Below are 23,802 nucleotides of genomic sequence, written 5' to 3' on the forward strand. Positions count from 1 at the left end.
TATTAATAGCTATTTATTTGATAAATATCTTTGTAGCAAAATCACAGAACCAAACTCTCAACAAACTTTACTTTGATGAGCCAACATCTAGGATCTTGATTTTCGAAACATCTCTCAAATTCACAATCTTAGTCATATTTACACTTTCTCCATCAGGCTATTGATTTTTAATACAAGCTTTAGCTGTGAAGAGACAATGCACATAACTGGGTGACTATACAAATACTTTGACCATTGTGTTTCAAGATACCATCAGCAAACAATAGGACAACATTAAGGATACTAAAAAGAAAATAAAGACAGAATCATCAATGGATCATCCAAAAAGTCTATCAGGTTTGGTTCTCGTGGAAGAATGTACCATAAGGATGCTTCTCATCAGATCGGAAGAATGTATCTTATGGATGCTTCAAGAATCATATCTTATGGAAGAATGTTCTTAAACCTTAATTGTTGGTTTCTTTTTGATCTATAAAAGGTTTAATCATTATATCAACATCCTAAACATACACAAAAGAATTTTTATTCAACTATGCTCTGATCTTGTTTACAAAAGTCCCCCCTACAACCCTACTTCCTGGTGAGGACATGATTATTTAAACCTTTGTTTGGAGCTTTTAACTCAGTATGAACCATTCTCTTAATTTGATCTCATCAAAGTTCTTATAATAGCATCACCAGAGAAGATTAAATTTAAAAAAAAAAACAAAATAAGGAAGATGGAAATGAATATCGAAGCACAATACAAGGAATTTCCATGTTCTGAAATTCCAAATATTTGTAGCCTTCTGTCTTGTACAGTTAAAGTTAAAGACAAACATTAATTATCATCTCTACAATGCAAACTTCCAAATTCAAAACACAGCAAATGCAATGACTAACTTTTCCTCACTGGGTATTTGTGCTAAGAGAAGAAACATATTAAATATTGCCAGTGATCTTACGTACCTTGAACAAAGCTCTGGCTCTACCATTATCAGCAAAGGCCATGCTTTCAAAGCTAAAGCAACATATAAAAGAGGGGGAAAAAATGTCACCTTCAGTTTCTTACAAGGAAATAGAGGAGCATTTCTATTAACTTATGCTATTTAGTCAAGTGAAATGAAAGAAAATAGAGGAATCTCTCAACTACTTAGGGAATTTTACCATTGCGGTATGTATATATAGCAAAAAAAAAAAACATTTAAATTAAAAGAAATTAATGTCTTACATATCATGGTATCAAAATTGCATAACCATCATCAATAAGTTGTAGGGGTGAATTATCAAGGAAAAAAACAAGCTTAATTGACTTTCATATCAACTCACCAGGAAAGGAAGCTTCCACCCGAGCGCTACACTTGACTGTTGCTTACTGATAATATCGGCCATGATCGACCAATTTAATGTTCCATGATTACAAACAAGTCACAAGCCTGCACTTAAATAGTGGCACATCCAAATATGTCGCCAATAAAAAAGTATACAACTATAATTGATCGACCTTTTCTTCAATGATGAATTATATTTGTTAGGCATTTGGGAAAAAAAATCACCTGGACCATACATAATACAGTCAACAAATTAAATAAAATAGACACGACGCCCTTGCAAGCTCTTGCAGAAGGGGAAACAATTGCAATAAAGGATGGTGATAGCAGACACAAAAAACCATTTAACATTTGTGCTCATGCATATGAAATAATCGAAAATAAAGAAGTTCCCCACAGCTTAGGTTCTGTATTACAAAAAATTATTTGTCCGACAAGGATCCATGCCCATGTGATCTCCGAATGGTTGAGGAAAAGTCGCATTGAACCCATATCCATGGTAACCATCCATGCTCATGAGTTCACCATCAGGTCTTCTGAATCCAACCATTGGGGAGGAAGACCAAGGAGCTGCTGTCGTGAGTTCAGAGTCAGGCAGATCAGCATTCATCATCCCATGAAAAGATGGATTCATAGGTTCTGTGGAGAGTTTCCTGAAAGCCTCGTGTTGCCAGAACTTACTATCGGTGTTGATTGTTGTTAATTCTTCTGAGGTGGGGATTTCGACCTCAAATTTTCAATCTCAGGTGTAGTCAACACAAGATGAGGAGCATCAGGTGGTGGGTTTCGCCCTCCACTGCCCTGCCAAACCTTCCTATCCTTGTCATAGAAATTCCAAATATAGGCCTTCCAATCAACAAGCATTTTAGGACAAAGGCTAAGAATCAGATGGTGCTAATATAAGAATCTTTGAAAGGCATTCTAACATATTACAAGAAGCATGTACCTCAGCATTGAAATTAGAGGAAGGCAATTCTTTCCCTGCAGTTAGCCAGCCAGAACGAATATTGTGGTCCTCACCAAAGAGTTCGAGCCTGCGTCGTCCAAGTGCAAAATGCTCAATAATTCTATACATATCTTCCGGCTTTTTGGTAGAACCTGCTGAAGGTAACGAATTTTTTTAAAAAATGCTCATCCTAAATAATGCAAGTTGACAAACTAACTGTAAATCAACACAGAACCAATAAGATTCCTTTTTATTGAATCAAAATGATGGGAAAAGGTGTAAAAGCCATCATGCCTTCTACAACTACCATGTGAAACAAATGAAATTAAAGCATGTTCGGTTGATGATTAAGCTATGGGCAGGAGGTTCATCTAAGAACAAGCAATTCCCATTCAAAAATATTAAGCTGGCTGGGTGATTGTGTGTGTGTGGTTTTGGGAAGGTGGATAATAAGTTCAGTGACTGAATACAATAAAAGTAATTGAAGTTATGATGGATGGTGCAAAAAGAGCACTGATGTCTGAGCTAAACTTAAAAAACATAGTACATAACAAATCTGTTTATGAGGTGTAAAAAAGTAAGTCTCATGTAAGATGGAGATAAGATGAACTACAGCATAAAAAACTAACCATCATTTGGTCCCTCGGCAATTATGACATCTGTGTCAATATTGGCATGGATGATATGCCCATCGGTGCTATGACGAACGGTTCCTTTTATGCCCATCAAGCAGTGTTCCTGTAATTGTTAAGGAAAAAAAACTGGAATAAAACAAAAAGATAGTTGAGCCGGCATGAAGACAAATAGCAATATACTGGGGAAGCAACCAACCTTTGAATGCTGAAATAGCGTATGAGAATCGTGCCTCAGACCTGGAGTAGCATTATTTTTGTTGGTCTTAACCCAACAAACGTCTTCACACCTTCTAAAACCCCACTATAAAACAGATATAATAAAGGTAAGCAAAAGTCTAAGAAAAGAGTTAGCTGATGTAGTATCCAAAAAATAACAACAATCAAGCCTTATCCCACTAGGTGGGGTCGGCTATGTAGTATCCGAAAAACATTGAAAAAAAAACATAAGTTGAAGAAGAACTGCCTATTATGCCATAGCATGTTGTAAAGAACAACAAACTAAACCAAGAAAAGATACACAAAGGGAAGCAGAAGAGGTATAGCACACTTTTTTAAATATTGACGACCCTGTTCTAGCCCCACACCATCACCAACCCACAAGATAAATGATGGTGTGTCAGCTATTGCCTGCATAGGACAGAAAATGTGCTTAAATGTCAGGTCTATTCTTCACAAAGAATGACCGACTTGCAGCATGGCAGCTTAACAACAATACACCTCAAATATAATTTGGAATTGAAAGTAGAAGTCCAAAGCATACCTCAATCTTGAGATCACGTATCTGCTCAAAAGTCCAGTACTCTGGGTAATCAGTAATACCAGGAGCCCGATGAACATACTCCTCCCAAGGAGGATCCACAAGAATAACATTGAATTTGGTCCCAAAAAATTCAGGAGAAAGTGCATGTGCATACAAATCACACTTATAATACGTGGGTGGTGACACTGACTTAGCAACTATCTCATCTTTCCGCTGAATTAGTTCTCTCAATTTTGGATAGTCCTCAACAACACTAGTAAGCTCAAGCTTCCTGATGAAATTCTGGGGTCTCATACCAGTGTCGACATAATTCTGAGAATAGTCATTTTGTTCCCCTCTTGAAGGAGCTGTACCAGATGATCCATTAGTTCTTGGAGGTGCCCAACCAGCTGAAGCTTTATCCTGTTGCATGTCACAACTACCTGATCCTGTTACATTGAATCCTGGAGCTGATACGTTAGGTGGAACTCCCTTTAGAAGACCAGGTTGGTTGAAGTGCATTGACTGGCCAGGGCCAATTCCAATGTTGGGAGGAAACCTAGGCTGTGTTGGGCCAAGGGGAGGGATAGGAGGAACGTTGGGTGGAGGCGCCAGCATATTCAAATCAACACCTCTAGCTCCTGGCCAAACAAACAGTGAAGGAAATGGAGGGATGATAACACCAGGTCCAATGGGTGGAGGGCCATGTTTGGTCCAATTGGCCACATTAGACCAGGTGGCATGCCAAGGGTGCCAAAGGGAGGATATATCACAGAAGATGGAGGCCCAACACAATGAGAATCCCTCCCATTTAATCTTCCTCTTCCTCCTCTTGCTAATTTACCACCTTTTGGTCCTTGTTGAAGACCTCTGTTAAAAGGGTTTGTTCCCTGGCTGTTCCCAAATGATTGCATATTATCACTTGAACTCTGTGCTGCACCTGCAAGGCTGGTGTTCATAGACGCACTATCCTTTTCCAGTCAGTGGATCAAAAGAATATCTTCCAGAACTTTGCTCTTCCTGTGAATCATCCCCATAAGCTGATGCAGTTTTTCCCTTATCCTCAGCTAGATAACCCCATTCCTCATCACTTTCTCCTGAAGCAAAATCCTGCTGTGATCTCATTTCAGATTTCCTTCCAGGAAAAGTTGAAACTGAGTCGTCCTCTCCAAAATCTAAATTCCTGTTGGGCCTGATTTTGATTGAATCAGAATTCTCATTTCTACTGTTAAATGTTGATGAACCTTTTGCAGCTTCAGGCCTAGTATGATTATCTTTTCTGTAACCAGGTCTAATTTGAATATTATCACTGCCAAACCTTTCATGTTCATGGCTAGGCATTTCCCATTCCTTCACCTGACTAAATTCATCGCCATCTATAGGATCTTGCCTTCCCTTAACTCTCTTCCGGTGATCTTTGAAAATTTTTTCTTGCTCCCTGTTTTTATCATTCACACCCTGTTTGGAAACAACTTAAGTGAAGGAATTGAATTGAATTCCATTAGGAATTGAATAATGGCAGGAATTGAATTCAATTCCTATGTTTAGAATGGATTAGTGAATAATAGAATTGAATTGAATTCCTTAATTTGGAATCTATTTGAATTGAATTCCATTCTTATACATTTACCATTTTATCCTCATAACTAATCATTTAATAATCAAGTTAAGTATTAGAGAATAGGAAGAAGGGATCGCACAGTTAAGACAGCAGTATGAAGGTGGCGCACCGGAGAAACGGTGCAAGGAGAAGTTTTCGACACAAGGAGAAACGGCGCACGGGAGAAAGGCAGGAGAAAACAAGAGAGTCGGCAGATGGAAAAAAAGGGTTTTAAGTTAAAAGGGCAATTAAGTAATTTTAGCTGTTCATGGTAAATCCCTATCCAAATCTGACCATTTGAGGTCTAATTTACTATTCACGTTTTGAATGGAATTGGAATTGAATTCCATATCAAATCCATCTCAAAAATTCATTACAAACTATGGAATTGAATTCCAATTACCATAGGAATTCAATTCCATAGGATTCCAAACAGGGTGTCAAGGAACCTTTAATGTTCAAGCTCTTTTCATTATCTGAATTTGAAAATCCTCAAGCATGCTCTTCAAACTCTCTGTAATTCCTTCCTGTTCTATCAGGATTACAAGTAGGGATGTAAATGAACCAAACAGTTCGCGAGTTATTCGGAGCTCGGTTCGATAAAAAACTCGTTCGAGTTCGTTCGTTTATCTTATCGAGCCGAGCTCGAGCTCGATTTCGAGCTGGACAGTTTTATCGAGCCGAGCTCGAGCTTAAGGATATTCGGCTCGTGAGCTCGCGAACATGTTCGTTTGTAGGCTCACGAGCCAAAAAACGAGCCTTAAATCGAGCCAAAAAAATGAACTCTAAAACGAGCCTTCAAACGAGCCTTAAATCGAGCCAAAAAATGAGCTCTAAAACGAGCCAAAAAACGAGTTCTAAAACGAACCTTAAAACGAGCCAAAAAACGAGCTCTAAAATGAGTCCGAAAACGAGCCCGAGCTCGCTTAACAAATTAGGCTCGTTAACTATGATAATCGAGCTAATAACGAGCCGAGCTCGAACTGCTCGGGAGCTTGATAATTCCAAAACGAGCAGAGCTCGAGCCTTGTAATAAAAGTTCGATTCAAGCTCGAGTCGAGCTCGAGCCCGAATATAACTTAAACGAGCCGAGCTCGAGCCTAATACTGTTCGGCTCGGTTTGGCTCGTTTACATCCCTAATTACAAGGCCGCTCATAAAGATCGGCATTTTCTGCACTTGTACCCCGCATCTGAGAATGATTATCTCTATCCATGTTGGTTGATTTCTCCCAGGTTTCAACTTCACCACAATTACCATTATCAGAATCTATTTCTTGCCTTTGTTTGTCACCTTTCTCACATTGCTGCTTTGAACTGTATCTATGGGGATATTGTTCAGCATCTTCTGTTGATCCAGTAGCTCTGTTGCTTACCTTTATTTTCCTATCATCTCCAACTGCATTTGATCTATTTTCGCGATGAACGCTTGTAATCAACCTATTTTCCTCATTATGCACTTCCAATCTTTTCCAACTCCTGCCCCTTTCACTCCCACCCTCCCTGTCATCTCTGTTGCTTGATCTAGTCCCATTCTCATCACTTGCATCCAGAACCTTGATTTTACCCTCTCCTGATTCATTTCTGAAGTCTGTCTCTGTGTCCACTAGAAAATCACGCTTATTAGAATCTGAAGCTTTCCTGACTTGTAAATCAGATCTGCCTGTGTGATTGTCTTCATCTGTTCTCTTTATGGCTACCTCAACCTCATCCCATCTCCTACGTTGGATGTGCTCGTTCTGACCAGGATCGTTTTTTCCCTTACCACTGTCCTTTCTCACAGGATATCTGGAGTCTCTCTCATGCAATTTCTCATTTTCGGCATCACATGAGCTTTCCACTTTACTTCTGTTTACATTATCAGAGTTATCCTGAGCAGAAGCTTTTGAGCTTGGTTTCCTTGAGAAATCCCACTCATTTCCATCATTGCTCCTCTTTCTGCTGCAGTTTGATTCTCTGTCTCTGTAGTTTTCACCAGATCTCTTCTCAATTCTCTCATCCATATTTCTCTGCGGGATCTTTGAATGGAAATCACTTCTAACTGAATAATTATCCTCATTGTCACTTGTGATGATGCTTGTGCCACCAGACCTCTTCTTTGACTCATTCCTAACATCAGAAGCTTTCCTCCTGCCACTGTCTTGTTCATCAACTTCCTCTACATCAGAATGTTTCCTTCACCTGCTAGACTCGTGTTTCTTATCCACACCCTCCTGGACATCGTAATCTTCCTTACTCTCTCTTCAACACCTCTTTTGCTGCGAATCCGGGAGAATTCAGATCCTTCCATTTGCCACCTAACTTTTATACTAGCCGGTATAATGCTAAATGACTGACAGATCTAGACCTCCTGAAATGAGGAGGTGCCAAAAATGGATAAAAGATGTGCCTTTGATTCATACACTAGTCATTCATGCAGAAAGACAACTTATCAAAACTACCACGAACCTAAAACGACGCCACAAGAGACCCTCCTCAAATCCAATAGCAGTAGACTCCGGCGGTCGTCTTGAGTAAGCCATCCGCCATGAACCTAATACAAAAATCGGTACAATATAAAAGGGTCATCACAGATCAATTTTTCACAAAAGAAATCAAACCAAATCGAAACTTAGTAACGTTCGATTGGTCCATCGCGTTTTGGGCGATCAAACAAGGGCGACCGACAAACAGGAGACGCAACGGGACAAGAGGCGAGGGTGTAGCGATGTTACCGATCAGGCCAGCGGATGTGCTGGAGCGCTTCGCCGGATCTCGGTGGGCGTCGTCGTCCGTCGCGCGCCGCCGCGGGCCGAGGAGGGAGCCAATTCGACCGGAAGGGCAAGGAAAATATACAAAGGAGTCGGGGCGGTTAAGTTTCACCGGTTCACACGGATTACGAACGAACCGGGCCAACGACAAAAGTCAAAACAACAACACGTTTAAATTAAAATTAAATTAAATTTCCGTAAATTAAATATAATACACGATGAATATTTTATTTTTATTTTTTTTAAATAAAAAATCAAATGAAACATGTCGTTTTTCAATAATAGTTTTAATTTTAAATTTAAGCGACTACACATTTCAGAGAAAGGGAACCAGCAACAAGGCCAACTGAAATGAATCAAGCTGAAGATGTGAACATGTACATACCAGACCCAGAAGCACAGGACGGTGATGGCATCCAAGGTTCTGAAATAATCGAATACACGCGATATTTTCAGTCGAAGATATAAGTCGCATGGTTCATTGTCTTGAATGTTTGATAACATAGAAGAGATTAACAACACTGATGACCGGGCTACGACTAAAGATGAAGACGGCAATGAGGATATACAACAGAGGGTTGGTATGCAGTGGTCGCAGCAGCTAGAAGTGTAGTTGCCTGCATTGTGCCACACTTGCCTCCAGTGGGCAGTAAGGGCATTTGAAAGGCCGCGTGCTGCTCTTTGAGAGCTTCACGATCGATTGCTTGGAGAGAACGTGACCGCAAGGCATCAGCATTGGAGGGTTTTCGTCGCTTCCTTGTTCCCTTAGCACTGGGCAAACGAAGATAGAGTGAAACTGAAAGTCTTTGCTGAGGTCGATAGGAACTGGGAGCTGCTTCATTGCCTGCCACTCCTGTTTCTTGACTGCCATCACGCTTTCGAGCTTCAGAAGAGTTGGAAGTCCATGGATGCCTGCTGCGATTGCTATGCTAAGTGGACTTTGATAGGACTGACCCAAACAACTACAAAATTGCTGCATGAATTCGTCGGCCAATTTCTCCCAATGGTTTGGAGATAATAGGTCTGCATAAGGGGATTTGTGGAGCTTCCCGGACCATACTAGACAGCCCATCAGCTTTGGGATCTCGACCTTGTGTGCCGACGCATTCGGAGCCAAATGCTTCCTGACATAACTAAGTGCATTCTGTACGCTGTCATTCTGCAGTATCTCCACAAACTGCAGCTGATGAAGCTTCAGTTCGAGATTTGATCCGTTCTGTGCTAGCCATTCGCTGTGGCTGGAAGCCCAATTAAGAGCGAGTTCGAGGTTTCTGCGCCTCATTGACTCGAGTATCCCATACATTTCAAGGAAAGGAGTTTTCAGGGCTGCAGCTTCTGGTTCATTTGCCTCGCTAATAAAGCAGTCTCCCAGATCAAATAATCCCTGCCTATAGAAGTGGCTCGCAATAATCTGGTTTACTATATGGGGATCAAAGTCGACATTACGATAGGCTTTAGATATGTCCGGATTGAAACTTTTCTCAGTCACTTTGACATATTTACCAAGTGTGATGTTCAGATCCTTTTGAAGAGTTTCCAGTTGGTTCATTGGGGAAAACTCATTGAGTTTATTCTTCAGATCAGCCAGTATTTGTTTCAGTTCCGGGCAACTGGTAGCATTCTCAGTCGACTGCATCTTCATGATAGCCTGTTCAATCTCGTGCTCAATTTGGCGGACTAGTTGCTGCGTCTTAGAAGAAGAAAGCTTCTGTTTCTTAGAAACTCGATCAAACGCATCCTGTATCAAATCTAGCTCCATGACTTGTTGCAGTACCCCACTCGTGTGCCTGCACCATATCAAGGTACCAATGTGACGATCACTTCAGCAAATCCTTAAATAAATTATAGGTACATGATAGGCTCAACATTTCCGAATTAATGCAAATATCTTTCAAGAATCTTAAGAATTTTGAAGAAAATTTGAAGCATTCAGGTAGGCACAAGCTAATAAAAATCAGTATCAATTCCTCGCACCTACACATATTCAGAATGTTGCAGCTCGGGTATTTCTTGAAAATCAAGTTTCTCAACTGCTACCAAGGCCGTGTAAAAGAGTGTATGAGTTTGATTAACTGCTACATGGAAAATGGACAGGATATTCTTATGCACTCTTATTATTATCCCTGAAAACTCATATTTCCTCGTTCTACCGCACACCACAGACTAGATTATAATATTATGATTTAGAAAATGAGTTCAGTACCAGATTAGTATTTTAAACTTAAGAATTTCATTAGGCAGATGCAAAGATCATCTCATGATAATGTTTTGTTTCCCCAAGTTCTATATTTTGTAACAGAAGTAGATGAATTTTGGCCTTGGAAGAGCCCAACACATTCATATAATTGACAAGTGTGCTAAGAATGACCAACATCTCAAGTTCTCAACCAAACATTTCAATCTCTGTATGAGTGATCAGGGTGTTAGAGTGTATACTGAAAGCCTAAGCTTTTGTAAATATTTATTTTGAATAAAGAATCATATTTGGTCAAATTATCTACATTTGTTTGTAGTTGTTCAATTAATTTATATTATAAATAACATAGTATGTGGTGTCACATACAGAAGATGATGTTATCAGTACCTTATAAATTATAAACAACAACTCACGACCAAAATGGAAAGGAACAAACCATTGGAAGGTCGTAGTGTAATTAGGATTTAGTTTATCTTAACTATATAGTTACACTAGTACACTTAGAGTGTATTGAGTAGGACAATTAGAGGTCGTTTCTTTTATACTGACTTTGTAAAGAAACAAAGACCTCAGTTATTATGGAAGTGTGTGCTCTTAATCCTAATATAATAACAAGTACATATATTTGATATTTATTTCTTTAATTTATCAATGGATGAGATTTAGTTCGATAAATCAATAAGCCCGATAAGTTGAGAAATGATATCACTTATAGTGTGTGTTGTTAATTATAGAAGGAAATTGTGTCCTAGTAATCTAGGTTGATAATGTCCCCAAGATGAGCTCATAAGGATTGTCATGTTAAACCCTGCAGGTGGACTTAGTCCGACATGACGATAAGGTTGAGTGGTACTATTCTTGGATTAAGATATTAATTAAATGAGTTGTCAGTAACTCACTTAATTAGTGGACATTCAACATCTTAAACACAGGGAGACTAACACACTCATAATAAGAAGGAGCCCAAAAATGTAATTTGGGATTGGTGCGGTAGTTCAATAATAGTTCTATAGTGGAATGAATTATTATTGATAAAATTAAGTTGTGTGTTCGGGGCGAACACGGGATGCTTAATTTTATCGGGAGATCAAAACCAATTCCTCCTCTCGGTCCCTATCGTAGTCTCTTATTTATAGAGTACTATACCCACCTTCGTACCCATGATGTAGGGGTCGGCCAAGCTAGATTCATGGGTGGCCGGCCCCCATTAAATTAAAAGGAATTTTAATTTTTAAATATTTCTTATGTGAAAGATATAATTTGTTGGAGAGATTAAAAATTAAAATATCTCTTTTAAAAGGATCTACAAAAGATTAAAGAAAGAGATTAGATCTCTTTCCTTATTTGTAGATTGGAAAGATATTTTATTTTTATTCTTTATAAATTATTCACATGTAGAAAAATTAAAATTATAGAAATTTCTTTTTATCAACCATGAAGGGATTTTAAAAGAAAATTTTATTTTTTTTAAATTTCCGAAGACAAATAAGGAATTTTAATTGGTGATTGAAATTGCCTTGTTTGCTCCTATTGAGGTGGCCGGCCATGATGAATTGATTAAGAAATTTTATTTAATTTTTCTTAATTAATTGTTGTCAAGAAAAGTTAAGGAAAATTTATTGTAATTAAATTTCCTTATTTACCAAAGCTAAGGAATATAAAAGAGGGGGTTGGGGTGCCTTCATGAGACACAACTTCTATTATTCTCTCCCTCTTTTCCTTGGTGTTGTGGCCGGTCATCCTCTCTCCCTCTCTTCCTCTTTGTGGTGGCCGAAACTCTTCCATTGCTTGGAGCTTTTGTGGTGGCCGGATACTACTCGGAGAAGAAGAAGAAGAAGGAGAGAAAGCTTGCATCCCTTGGAGCTTGGTTGGTGGAAAAAGTTCTTCATCCTTGGATTTTTGGTGCTTGGCCGAAACTTGAAGGAAGAAGAAGAAGGTGCTAGGTGATTCTCATCTTGGAAGATCGTTGCCCACACAACGTCCGAGGTTAGAAGAGGAATACGGTAGAAGATCAAGAGGTCTTTCTAAAAGGTATAACTAGTATTTTTCCTTTCCGCATCATACTAGTTATTTTTGGAAATAATACCAAATACAAGAGGCATACGATTCTAGTATTTCGAATTTATTTTCGATGTTGTGTTCTTTTGTTTTTTTTTTCCTTGTGATTTGATTGTTCTTTTCGGTTGACCTAAAGTTATTTAAGGAAATTAAATATTAACTTTCCTTAAAAGGCTTTGTCTAGTCGGTGATGGTTGTTCCCATATCCAAGAAGGTCATGTGCCTCGCCACGTCAGTACTGGGAGCCAATTTTGGAAACTAATATTTAATGAAATTAATAACCTAGGTGATTTGGATCAAATGTGTTAAGTTCCGCAGGAGATCCGAGTCTAAACCTAAAAGAACAAATAGATTAAACTTTGGATCAAACGTGTTAAGTTCCGCAGGCGATCCAAGTTTAATTTAAAAGAACACATGGTAGCTAGGTAAAGGTTCAGACCTTTGTACAAAATTTTTATACCATTAGGTTTACCGAGTAGCAACCAACACAAGGATGAGTAGGAAAACCTGAGGAGAGAACAACGAGGAGAAAGGAAAACATAAACAAGGAAAGAATAGAAAAGATGGGAGAGAAGGCAACAGGGGAAAAAGAGAGACAGAAAATAGTGATCTGACTAGGATCAATAACTGGTCCATGCATCAATAATTTGTTGGCCAACCAAGCGGTATAAAATTTGGAGATTTCACCAGTAAACGTTTTAGAAAAATAAGATGTTGAGCGTACAATCTTTGGTCATGAAATGAGACTAAATGATCAAATCACAAAGGAATCTTCTAAAAACCTATATCAGCAAGAAATTTGTGCCTGTAATTGAAGAAAAAAAAAAAAACCTTCACTGAGATTTTAATGGACCTTGAGAATACAAGTGAGAATGTATTAGGATTAAGGGGTGACTAGAAAAATCAACCTAAATAATTTGGTGGAAGAAAATGCTTGAGAGATAAGAAACAAACAGTGGAAAATCTTTAAAAAAAATTGAAATGCTATGTCTTACAAGAGTTATAAGAATAATACTCTAGAAGTGAAAAAAAAAAAATTGGAGTTTGAAGTATAGTATTATTATATCAAGTTTTAAGAAATAATATATCACCTATTACAATATCGCTTCTTATAATAAGCAAATAATTTCAAAATTTGGAAATCTTGGATAAATTATTTAAGGGGTAAGGTAACTAAAAATAATATGATAATCCATAAGTACCAAAACATATGTTCATCCCTTACTTGTATGTGAAACATCATTCAAGCATGTTTGTCCCAACTAATTGGGATTTGCTACATGAATCATATCCTTCCTATTGCATGCCAATTGTACATGAAACAACCCTTTTCAAAAATCCATTAATGTCTTCAAAACGATCCAGAATCTTAATATGGCAACTTTTCATAAGTCATTTATAATCAATTACATGGTAGTAAAGACCAATTATGTGTCCTTGGCATCACATTTAATAATATTAAAAACAAATAATAGGAAAACAAAGCTCAATCAAACACCCACGGCTAGCTATACAAGTCATGAATGATCATTTGAAAGGAAAGGTTAACTCGATATAAGCTGTATGATAGCTGAATATAGTTGATTTAATTGAAACCTCACTTATAAACCCCCAAAAAGTTATTAGAAATTCTAACAAGGAGCCATGATTATTATTTTCCTTCAATGATAAACTGACAGCATGATAATAATCCCTTGTTTGAAAAGGATGCGACAAATTTAATTATTAGGCGTTTTATGACAAATGAAGATACTATTTGAATTGAGCTTGACTTGAGATCCATTTGTGAAAATTTCATGTGCTGATTAACTTTTTCAATCCTGTAGATTTTCATGACCACTCGCACTCGACAATAGGAGTTAATTACTCACAATCTGGCTTGAACGAAGAGAGAGGGAGAATGTACTAATTTAGGAAATCAATGATGATTGTGTTTCCTATAATAGATAACAGAATATTAATATCAGAATAGTGATAATTACCTACCAAATTACTTAAATTTGATTTTACTTAACATAACTAATCACTGCACAATGTAGCATGGCAATTCAAACTAGTGGGATCACTTTTACTAGTTACTAAAGTTGCCTCGTTTGCATAATTTCGTGAATTCTGTTTAGTTCATATAAATGACAATGTGAATTACTATAAAAAGCATTATCACTTGCAAAAGAAGTGTTTAAGTTAACACTTCTAAGTTTCGAGCTACTAAATAGGGAAACTTAGAGTTAAGTTAATCTGGATGGATTCAATTTGGTCTAAATTAACTAAATTTTATTTTTAAAATTACACAGGTTGACCCGATATGCCTTATATTCAGCCATATGTAGCTCCTTCAAAACCACGGTACCATGGATAATTTCATCCAGAATTTTCCAAATTTTGATTATATTCGCGTATAAGCATCTATATTATATAATCAGCCAAATTTTTCCAAACTTTTCGAATATAGAACAAAATTATCTACCAGAAAAAGGGTAATCACAGATCGATTTTACATCCGGAACCGCTGGAAATCCTAGAAGTAGCATAAAACAAAAACCAAACGTGGACATGAAACACCCAAAAGAGGAGGGAAGGTGCGAAGTACCACCAAAGTCCAAAACCTAATTTATTTTTTTCGATTGGCCCACTCCATTTTACGCGATCAGACGAGCGCGAACATCGAACGAGAGAAGCAACGGGGTGAGTGGAAATGTTACCGATCAGGGAAGGGGATGATGTGGCGGAGCGATTCGCCGGATCTCGGCGGTCGACGGTATCGCACGCCGCTGCAGGCTGGGAGAGGGAGGGAATTCGATTGGAAGGAAGGTAGAGGAAGCAACGGAATGCGAGACGCCGATAACTTAAGTCGGTGGATTTCACTTTAGACCCGATTCACCTCGATAGAACACCGGCACGGGTCAATTCATTTTTAGCAATTTTTTACTTAACCCAGTTTATAACTTTATAAAACTACTAAATAATATAGGTTAGTTAGAAAATAACGAAATCAAATAGACAAAACAATAATATACCAAATGATCGTTTGTCCATCAAATGATTTTTTTCGAATAGATTTTTTTTAAATTGATTCGATTAAAAAAAAGCTTAGTCGAATTGAAAAAATCCATCGTATACAGTAATATTTTAAAAAATTGATTCGTGTTTAAACGAATACTGTGCTAAATATATTAGGTTAAATTAATGTTTGAGGATATTTATATAATCATGAGAACTAGACAAAACATATAGAAATCTAATTTCATATTATTCCGAGGTCTTTAAGTCCATCAACCAATTTCAGATAATTTTGACCGAAAACGACTGATGGACCTAGAGACCTCGAAATAACATGAAATCAATTCCTATGTGTTCGTCTAGTTCTCCTGATTATAAAGATACCCTCAAGATCAATTTGACCCGATATATTGAGAGCAATAATTTTTTAAATATGAAAATATATTCTACAAACTAATTCATGTTCAAAAAATCATTGCTCTTAATATATCGGGTCAAATTGATATTTGAATGCATAGATATAATCAAGAGAACTAGATAAACACATAAAAATTGATTTTATGTCATTCCAAGGTCTCTAGATCCATCAGCCTGTCCATCAGTCGATTTTGGTTGAAATTAGCTGATGGATGAATTTTTCGAAAATCAATTCTACTGGAAAAAAAATCAGTCGAATCGATTTCCAATGGATTCTTCAAACAGGTTGGAAATTGATTTGATTGAATATTTTCCAGTTCAATCAATTTTTGAAAATCCAACCATCAGTCGAATTCAGACAAAATCGGCTGATGGACCTAGAGACCTCGAAAATGACATGAAACCAGTTCCTTTGTGTTCGTTTAGTTCTCCTAATTGTAAAAATGCCCTTAAACATCAATTTAACCCAATATATTAAGAGCAATAGTTTTTTAATCACGAATATATTCAAAAAACTAATTTATGTTTAAAAAATCAATACTCTTAATATATTATGTCAAATTGATATTTGAGAACATGGATATAATCATAAGAACTAGAAGAACTTATAAAACATGGTTTCACTTCATTCTGAGCTCTCTATGTCCATCAACTGATTTTAGTTTCATTCGGTTAAAATCGGTTGATATACCTAGAGAACTCAAAACGAAGTAAAACCAGGTTCATTATATTCGTCTAGTTTTCTAGATAATATCCATGCATTTAAATATCAATTTGACCTAATATATTGAGAACAATAATTTTTTGAATATGAATTAGTTTTTCGAGTTCTCTAGGTTCATCAACCAATTTTGACCGAATGAACCAAAAATCAATTATTGGACATAGAGAGCTCGGAATAAAGTGAAATAATGTCCTATGAGTTCTTCTAGTTCTTATGCTTATATCCATACCCTCAAACAACAATTTAACATAATATATTGAGAGTAGTGATTTTTTTAAACATAAATTAGTTTTTCGAACATATTTGTAATAAAAAACCATTGCTCTCAATATATCAGGTCAAATTGATGTTTAAGGGCATTTTTACAATCAGGAGAACTAGACGAACACAAAAGAATTAATTTCATATCATTCCGATGTCTCTAGATCCATTAACCGATTGTCCGAAATCGGTTGATGGATGGATTTTTCGAAAATCGATTCGACTGGAAAATATTCAGTCAAATCAATTTCCATATTGTTTGAAAAATCCATCGAAAATCGATTAGACTGATTTTTTTCCAATCGAATCGATTTTCGAAAAATCCATCCATCAGTTGATTTCGGCCAAAACCGGCTGATGGATGAGCTAATGGATCTAAAGACCTAGAAATGACATGAAATCAATTCTTATGTGTTCATCTAATTCTCTTAATTATATTCATGCCCTCAATTATCAATTTGACCCAATATATTGAGAGCAATGATTTTTTGAATATGAATTAGTTTTTCAAGCACAATTTTCATGTTCAAAAAATTATTGCTCTAAATATATTGAGTCAAATTGATGTTTGAGTATTTTTACAATCAAGAGAACTAAACGAATATATAATAATTGATTTCATGTCATTTCGAGGTCTCTAGGTCCATCAGTCATTTTCGGCTAAAATACGAAATTGACTGATGGACCTAGAGACCTCGAAATAATATGAAACTAGATCTCTATATATTCGTCTAGTTCTCCTTATTATATAAATGTCTTCAAACATCAATTTAATACAATATATTGAGCGCGATGTTTGTTTGAACACGAATCAATTTTTTTAAAATATTACTTTTTATGATGGATTTTTCGAAATCAATTCGACCATAAGTTTTTTTCAGTCAAATTGATTTTTAAAAATCTATTTTAGAAAAAATCGTTTGATGGACAAACGATCTATGATTGACATTAAATCAATTTTTTGTGTTCGTCTAACCCTCAAACGTCAATTTGACATAATATATTGAGAGCAATGATTTTTTGAACATAAATTAATTTTCGAACTTATTTTCATGTTCAAAAAATTATTGCTCTCAATACATCAAGTCACATTGATGTTTAAGGGCATAAATATAATTAGGAGAACTAGATGAATACATAGGAACTGATTTTATCTTACTATTTTATTAAAAATCTCCTCCATTTACTAACTAACTTTGGTGAAGCCTAAAATGCATTTACGTTAATGTCCTTTTTTTTATTTACACTAAAAATAATTCCAAGGTTTATTAGTAATTCCACAAGCGAAACAATCAGTGATCTAGAGTTCGAGACTCAGCCACAGCGTATTATTATGAATTTTTCTCATCATTAATTTTCTTTGGTTGTTTTATATAAAAAAATATAGTTCTCTTTAGTCCCATATCTTAGAATTGACAACACTATGATCAAAGAAATTTCTATAAATACTTTAGGCCGACGATATTAAAAAATATACTTTTCTTAGTTTTTTTACTAAGACAAGTATAATATTAAATTAAATAATTTTTGACACGGGGAAAATCGTTACAGTAGTTTGTTGTTGGGATTCTCTAACGTCACTATTGTATGGGTCTACGAATCTTACCCAAATAATTAATTCTTAGTTTATAAGGGTGACACTAGAAAATCCAAATAATTCGGATTTTCAAAGACCCAAATAATTTATATATTATTATATTACACACTAGTATAATTTGGAAATCTATAGATCTCGAAATCGGTTGATCAACTGATTTTAATCGAAATCAATTGAAATCGACTGATAAAAAATGGTTCAACTGATTAAAGAAAGTTTGATTCATTTTATTTTTTCGGAATTATCTTTAGGTATATCTTTAGTAGAAGGCAAAAAAAATATATAAGAAAATAAATTGAACTACAAATGAATTCTATAATTCAAAAGAAAATATGAACTTTACCTTGTACAATTTGCAAGAAAATATACGCCATGAATGAAATCAAACTTTTTAGCAGCCAAAATTGTCGATGCTGATCCAATAAACTCATTGTTGTTTGACATTTTAGAAAATACAAGAATAAATCAGTATCCAGCTTATCCTTAATGCTCATGAAGCTTTAACTTACCTTGCAACCATTTGCTAGAGGTCCCAACTTCCAATAGTAAGCCTTGGCAATCAGTGGAAAGAAATTCAATCTGTAACTATAGAAGCATAGATCTTAACAGTATTTGTCATGCAATATAGCTTTTCGTAGAGGGCACGATTCATGTAAATACACCCTAAATAATCCAGACTAATAGTGCTTGATAATGCTATTGAATCAAACTTAGGTTCTCCTAAGCCCCACTAATCAACATCATATTGGAAAGCTTTGCATGGAAAAGGAAAGTCAAGAACATAAAAAATAGAGATGGATAAGGTACATCTCTATTTAGTGACTTCGCTGCTGTTGTATACTAATTAAAGATACAGGTCATAGTAAACAATAAGCCTTCATACGACTTATCTCGAAGTACAGAATATCAAGGTCTAACAGTAATACATGCTTTACTAACAATACTACTATAGTTTTGTATTATTTGACATTCTACACATCCAATGCTAGTCGACTAAATAAATCTAATGGAGAAAAAAAGAGAGATGGCACTTCCCCAACGAAGTTGAAAGTGAGTTGTGCAGCTCCTATTTCCTCTTTCTCATCATTACCAATATTGCAAAGAAAAATAAGCAACTCAGGAACTTATCCAAAGCACGTGATGATCCAGAGAAAGGAAATATGGCAACAGTCTTCAGGCCTGAAGCTTGGACCTGATATCATCAGTTAATCTACAGCCATGACTCGAGATACTTTAAGTTGACACTTAGTTCAACCCAAGGATACCTCTCCCAAAATAATGTGTGTTTTTGCTTCTAATCCTACTCGTACATCTTCTACTGCTTCTTAGTGGAGTCAGATGGAAGCGCAGAAGTCCATAGTCAAGGTTCCCAGGTGAAGGATAATGAACACTTCGGCTTCGACCAATCCTGAATTCATTTTTCATCTTTGGATCAGCATTAGCAAGATTAGCATTTCGATGTACACTCTGATCCACTCTAACAGAACTATGATGATTACCACTGATTTGCGATACACGACTGCTTTGCATGCTTTTGGTAATGTTGCTCTTTCGTCCTTGACAAGTCTCTGATGAACACCTATCCAGAATATGATCACGCTTTTTTACCAAGTCTCTGAAAGAATAAGTTATACTCCAATCCCAAACCTTACTCAATCTGTGTGACTTTTTCCCTCTAATTCTAGAGACAGATTCCCCCAGTTGAGATTCTTCATAAAGCCTTTCGATGATAAGGCCTTCTATGTTGCCATCAGTAGAATTAGGTTTCTCATCGGCCATGGATAACTTGGTAGTAGCTATGCAACTGCCAGCACTATTAGTAGTTTGGCTGGATTTTCCAGTCAATTCACCATGCATATCTTTCTTAAATCTTCTTAAATCATCTTCTTGCTCTTCAAGGCATGAACATGAGCAGGCCAGTGCTCTGCTCACCATTGAACCATCCCATGAATGTCTAGGGGGGTCCCAGGAGTTCTTGCTTGAATGATAGCATATTCTCCCATCACAAGAATGTCGCAAGCCAGGAGTCCCTTCCAACTGTTTATCATCAGATCCATTGCTCAACGTATCATCATGCATTCCATCCTTCTTTGAGGATCTCCTTGTTTTCCATGAAATCCCTTTGTTTGTCAAAATTGAATTGAACCAAAGAGTTAGACCTCTGTCATTCCTCTTCTTGTCTTGAGACAGACTGATCTCTTTTGCAATACAAGTGCTCATAGAACTCTCCTCAGAAGAATTGGCGTCAGTCTCCACCATTTTAGTTTCTTCATAAGAGTTGACTTTGATGCTTGCATCCTTAGAGACACCATCAGAACTATTTTCACATGCATTCAAGGTTGATGGCGCAAGTTCATCTGCTTCCTTACCTTTATTACTAACATCCAAACCATCATCCAGTTGAAACAGGTACCTGAGAGTCTTTCTAGCCCTGATTTCGTTAGTCTTCTTATTAACATTAGGAACTATATCAGGGATCTCAGCAATTTCACTGTCTGTGCTACAAGGCACCTCCTTGCTTCTTTCAGCAGTTCCAACATTTGACAACCTCTCAACCAAGCAAGAAGAACAGAACGCAGTGAATAACTCAGTTGGGTGTCGGTCACACCTAGCAAAGTTGTCACTTTCCAGGTTCATCTTTACAAAACGCTAATCCCAAATCAATGAAGAAGTAGGGATCAAAATTCACATAAGTTTGTGATGCCAAACTCCCAACTTTCTATAACAGCGGACAACAGAAAAGGGAGAGAAGAATCAGCCGAAAAAACACGAATTCTGGACAGTCACCAGCAAAGGAGGAACTTTTCTGAACCCTTTCACAAAAAAAAAAAAAAAAAAGTAAGAAGAATTACGAACCGAATATTAGGAGCAGCTCTATTCAGAAACTTTCACTTTGCAAAAGCCAGAAGACTCAAATGCCCAAATGTCTAGTCCTACTAAAAGTATCTCACAGACAGTCGAGACAAAGAACACTACGAGAATCAAATCAAGACCTGGATAAGAACAATGCGGGAAAGAAATGAAAAGTACCTTAGATCGGCAGATGTCAGTCATACGATCGGGAACAACAACAAGATTCGGTGAGGATACGAGCTCCGGCACACTTGTTTCAGCAATGGACAGTAGAAGCCAGCTCAAATTGGCCGAATCCGACGGAATCTCCCCGGACACCGATGCCACAGAGACCGAAATCGCAGCTTTTCCATGCACACGGCGAAACCCTAGAACGGATCGAAAAGCCGATTAGATTAATACCCGAAACCAGGACCGTTGACATGACGAAATCACCCTTCGTCTTCGAACGCAATGCCGGAAGAACCACCGCGAGATCGCTGGCAATTACTTTTACTCCCTGAAACACCCTCGTCCGTAGCCGTTCGATCAAATTTGATGGATTCGATTGAGGGTATTCTCGTAAAAACATGAACGATTCAGGCCGATCGCGTACTCCAGATATCAGGGGGAGGGGCATTTTGGAAAATTCGTGCATCCACGGAAAAGCTAAACCTCGGATGCTTTGGCGGAAGCCAATGATGAAAGGATTCAATGTACACGTGGCGAGATCTGGCAGGGGCAATTACTACTCGGGAGCCGTTACCGGAAAGATCTGCAAACTGTCGGAAAGGCTTCTAGAAAGTGATTGGACTTTTCTATTTTGCTCCTCGTAATTCTAGAACATGATTGCACTCTTCAATTTTGCCCCTTTTCGTATATATCTAAGCTCATTCATCCTATTTTTTAATACCTTAATATTGATCAAAAATTTACTTTAATATAAATTTAAAATGTTTTGATTTAGTCAAAATTGATTCAATATTATTATAGTAGATTTGACCAAAATTGCCATTAGTGAGGGATTTAATAAAATGATATGACCAACAATTTTAATCAATTCGATGAATTATGAAGAATGCATATCTAAGTTATTCTAACTGAAGAGAGAGTTCCGATGTGTTTATCGCTTTCAATTCATCGTGAGCACGAGCATTAAGTAGAATTTTATAACGTTTTCAAAGTCTTTATCTACCAATTATGTGTGCATCATCATCATCATGATCAGGTGCACCTCCCCTACTTTCGAAAAAACTATTCCTACCATCAATTGCAGCATTAGTATATGTCCCCCATCTACCCTACACCACCCCCTTCCTCTCAATATCCTTATATAAATCCATGTGGTGGCAATCCAAGGCCAGCTTCGTCATCCTCTCTTCCTCCCAAGAATTAATAGACCATCAGTTATAACATATGCGCATGAAACATGGCCATGAGCTCCCCGTGTGGTGCGTGCAAGTTCCTACGGAGAAAGTGCGAGCAGGAATGTTGCATTTTCGCTCCCTACTTTAGCACGGAGGAAGGGGCAACACAATTTGCAGCCATCCATCGTGTGTTTGGGGCTAGCAAAGTATCGAAGATGCTCCTTCACCAAGTGCCGCCGGAGGTACGGGAAGAGGCAATGGCAACAATCACATACGAGGCAGAGGCAAGGGTCCACGATCCCATATACGGTTGCGTCGGCCACATTGTTGCCCTACAAAGACAGGTTAACTCACAATAGAATTAACCAAAGAACATACACATGCATAAGTTTTACATGGAGGCTCTACACAAGATTTGATCGCAATCACTCATATTCTATGAATCTAAATCCACAACCTTTGGTGAAAAATTTTCTAAACCTAGCTCGTTTACTAGTAAACAGAGTATCTCCACACCATATCAAATGTGAGAGTATGCATATACGAGAGCGATAAGGTTTAACCACTTCCATTAGTGTTATTGTACATATTCAAAGTTTCATAGAAAAAATTCACCAAAAATATCGAAAACTGATCATAAGGTGTTTGTCCATTAGAGTTATTTATGTCTGGTTTAATAAGAACTTGACACCCAACTATCAATGTATGTTCTTACCAATCGACTATCAAGTATTAATCCTTTTCTTGTGAAATCTATTGATGCAAGGTGGCAAGTCTGCAGCTGCAGGTGATGCAGGCAAAGGCACAATTAGTAGCTCAGGACAAAGTCATGTTTAGTAATGGTACGCAGTTATGGGGGATTGATACTCACAGTAGATTGCAACAAGGCCATCAGAGCTTTGCTAGCTCTGCTCTTCCAACCGCTCGCAAGCCATTGTTTGCGAAAGGACAAGAGCATTCCATGTCTTCGTCGCAGAGCTCCAACATTATCAACTGCTTCGATGAGCAGAGCATGGAGTTGGATTCTTCTTCAGTATCATCACTGCAACAAGAGGTTGGCATGAGTGACCTGCAAGCATTAGCTTTAAGAATGATGAGGAAGTAATTAATCTCCAGGACACAGACATAGAAACATATGTTAATGATGTCTTTACTTCTCTGTACTAGTTTTTTTCCTTTTCTTTTGTTTTGTGTGTGTGTAGTAGCTCACTGGTTAGATAATATGTTGATGTCAATGTCATCTCTCCCTTCCCTCAGAAAACCCTTCTTAATTTCCTCCTGTCCATCTGCTCAAGTAAACAAAATTTCCCTCTCCCTTACCAAAAAGTAAATGTAATAATTCCCTAACCATCATTTTTCTGGTCATAAAGC

At 37.1% G+C, this 23,802-nt stretch overlaps 3 protein-coding genes, 1 long non-coding RNA gene and 1 pseudogene across 5 annotated transcripts; 1 reads left to right on the forward strand and 4 right to left on the reverse strand.

Annotated features, from left to right (window-relative positions):
• Positions 1 to 1,499: 1,499 nt before the first annotated feature.
• LOC122048354 lies at positions 1,500 to 8,319 on the reverse strand (annotated as a pseudogene).
• A 260-nt stretch (positions 8,320 to 8,579) lies between these two features.
• Positions 8,580 to 9,737, reverse strand: LOC122048355 (protein RMD5 homolog). Its single transcript, XM_042609930.1, has one exon. The coding sequence runs from the start codon at positions 9,735 to 9,737 to the stop codon at positions 8,580 to 8,582; it is 1,158 nt and encodes a 385-aa protein (XP_042465864.1).
• A 9,381-nt stretch (positions 9,738 to 19,118) lies between these two features.
• Positions 19,119 to 21,476, reverse strand: LOC122045903. The gene is made up of 2 exons (XM_042606327.1): positions 21,263 to 21,476; positions 19,119 to 21,045 (listed from the first exon to the last, which is right to left on the reverse strand). The coding sequence occupies exon 2, from the start codon at positions 20,867 to 20,869 to the stop codon at positions 19,478 to 19,480; it is 1,392 nt and encodes a 463-aa protein (XP_042462261.1). The 5' UTR covers positions 20,870 to 21,045; positions 21,263 to 21,476; the 3' UTR covers positions 19,119 to 19,477.
• A 739-nt stretch (positions 21,477 to 22,215) lies between these two features.
• On the reverse strand, positions 22,216 to 23,212 carry LOC122045908. Its single transcript, XR_006130147.1, has 2 exons — positions 23,147 to 23,212; positions 22,216 to 22,763 (listed from the first exon to the last, which is right to left on the reverse strand). It is a non-coding gene; the product is annotated as an uncharacterized LOC122045908 (long non-coding RNA).
• LOC122045906 (LOB domain-containing protein 25-like) lies at positions 22,494 to 23,671 on the forward strand. Of its 2 annotated transcripts, none has more exons than XM_042606333.1 (2): positions 22,494 to 22,775; positions 23,198 to 23,671. In XM_042606333.1, the coding sequence occupies exons 1-2, from the start codon at positions 22,494 to 22,496 to the stop codon at positions 23,534 to 23,536; spliced, it is 621 nt and encodes a 206-aa protein (XP_042462267.1). In that variant the 3' UTR covers positions 23,537 to 23,671. The 2 variants fall into 2 exon arrangements, with proteins under 2 accessions (XP_042462267.1, XP_042462268.1); XM_042606334.1 differs by having other exon boundaries at positions 23,213 to 23,671.
• The last annotated feature ends 131 nt before the right edge of the window (positions 23,672 to 23,802 follow it).

Source organism: Zingiber officinale, chromosome 2B (genome assembly GCF_018446385.1).
Source record: "Zingiber officinale cultivar Zhangliang chromosome 2B, Zo_v1.1, whole genome shotgun sequence".
NCBI classification, from domain to species: Eukaryota; Viridiplantae; Streptophyta; class Magnoliopsida; order Zingiberales; family Zingiberaceae; genus Zingiber; species Zingiber officinale.

What these genes read in the sequence shown, in the direction of transcription:
- LOC122045906 (XM_042606333.1), top strand. Translation starts at nt 22,494, where the DNA reads ATGGCCATGAGCTCCCCGTGTGGTGCGTGCAAGTTCCTACGGAGAAAG. An exon ending in TTGTTGCCCTACAAAGACAG is followed by an intron (nt 22,776 to 23,197) that starts GTTAACTCACAA and finishes TATTGATGCAAG; the next exon opens with GTGGCAAGTCTGCAGCTGCA.
- LOC122045903 (XM_042606327.1), bottom strand. Translation starts at nt 20,869, where the DNA reads ATGAACCTGGAAAGTGACAACTTTGCTAGGTGTGACCGACACCCAACT.
- LOC122048355 (XM_042609930.1), bottom strand. Translation starts at nt 9,737, where the DNA reads ATGGAGCTAGATTTGATACAGGATGCGTTTGATCGAGTTTCTAAGAAA.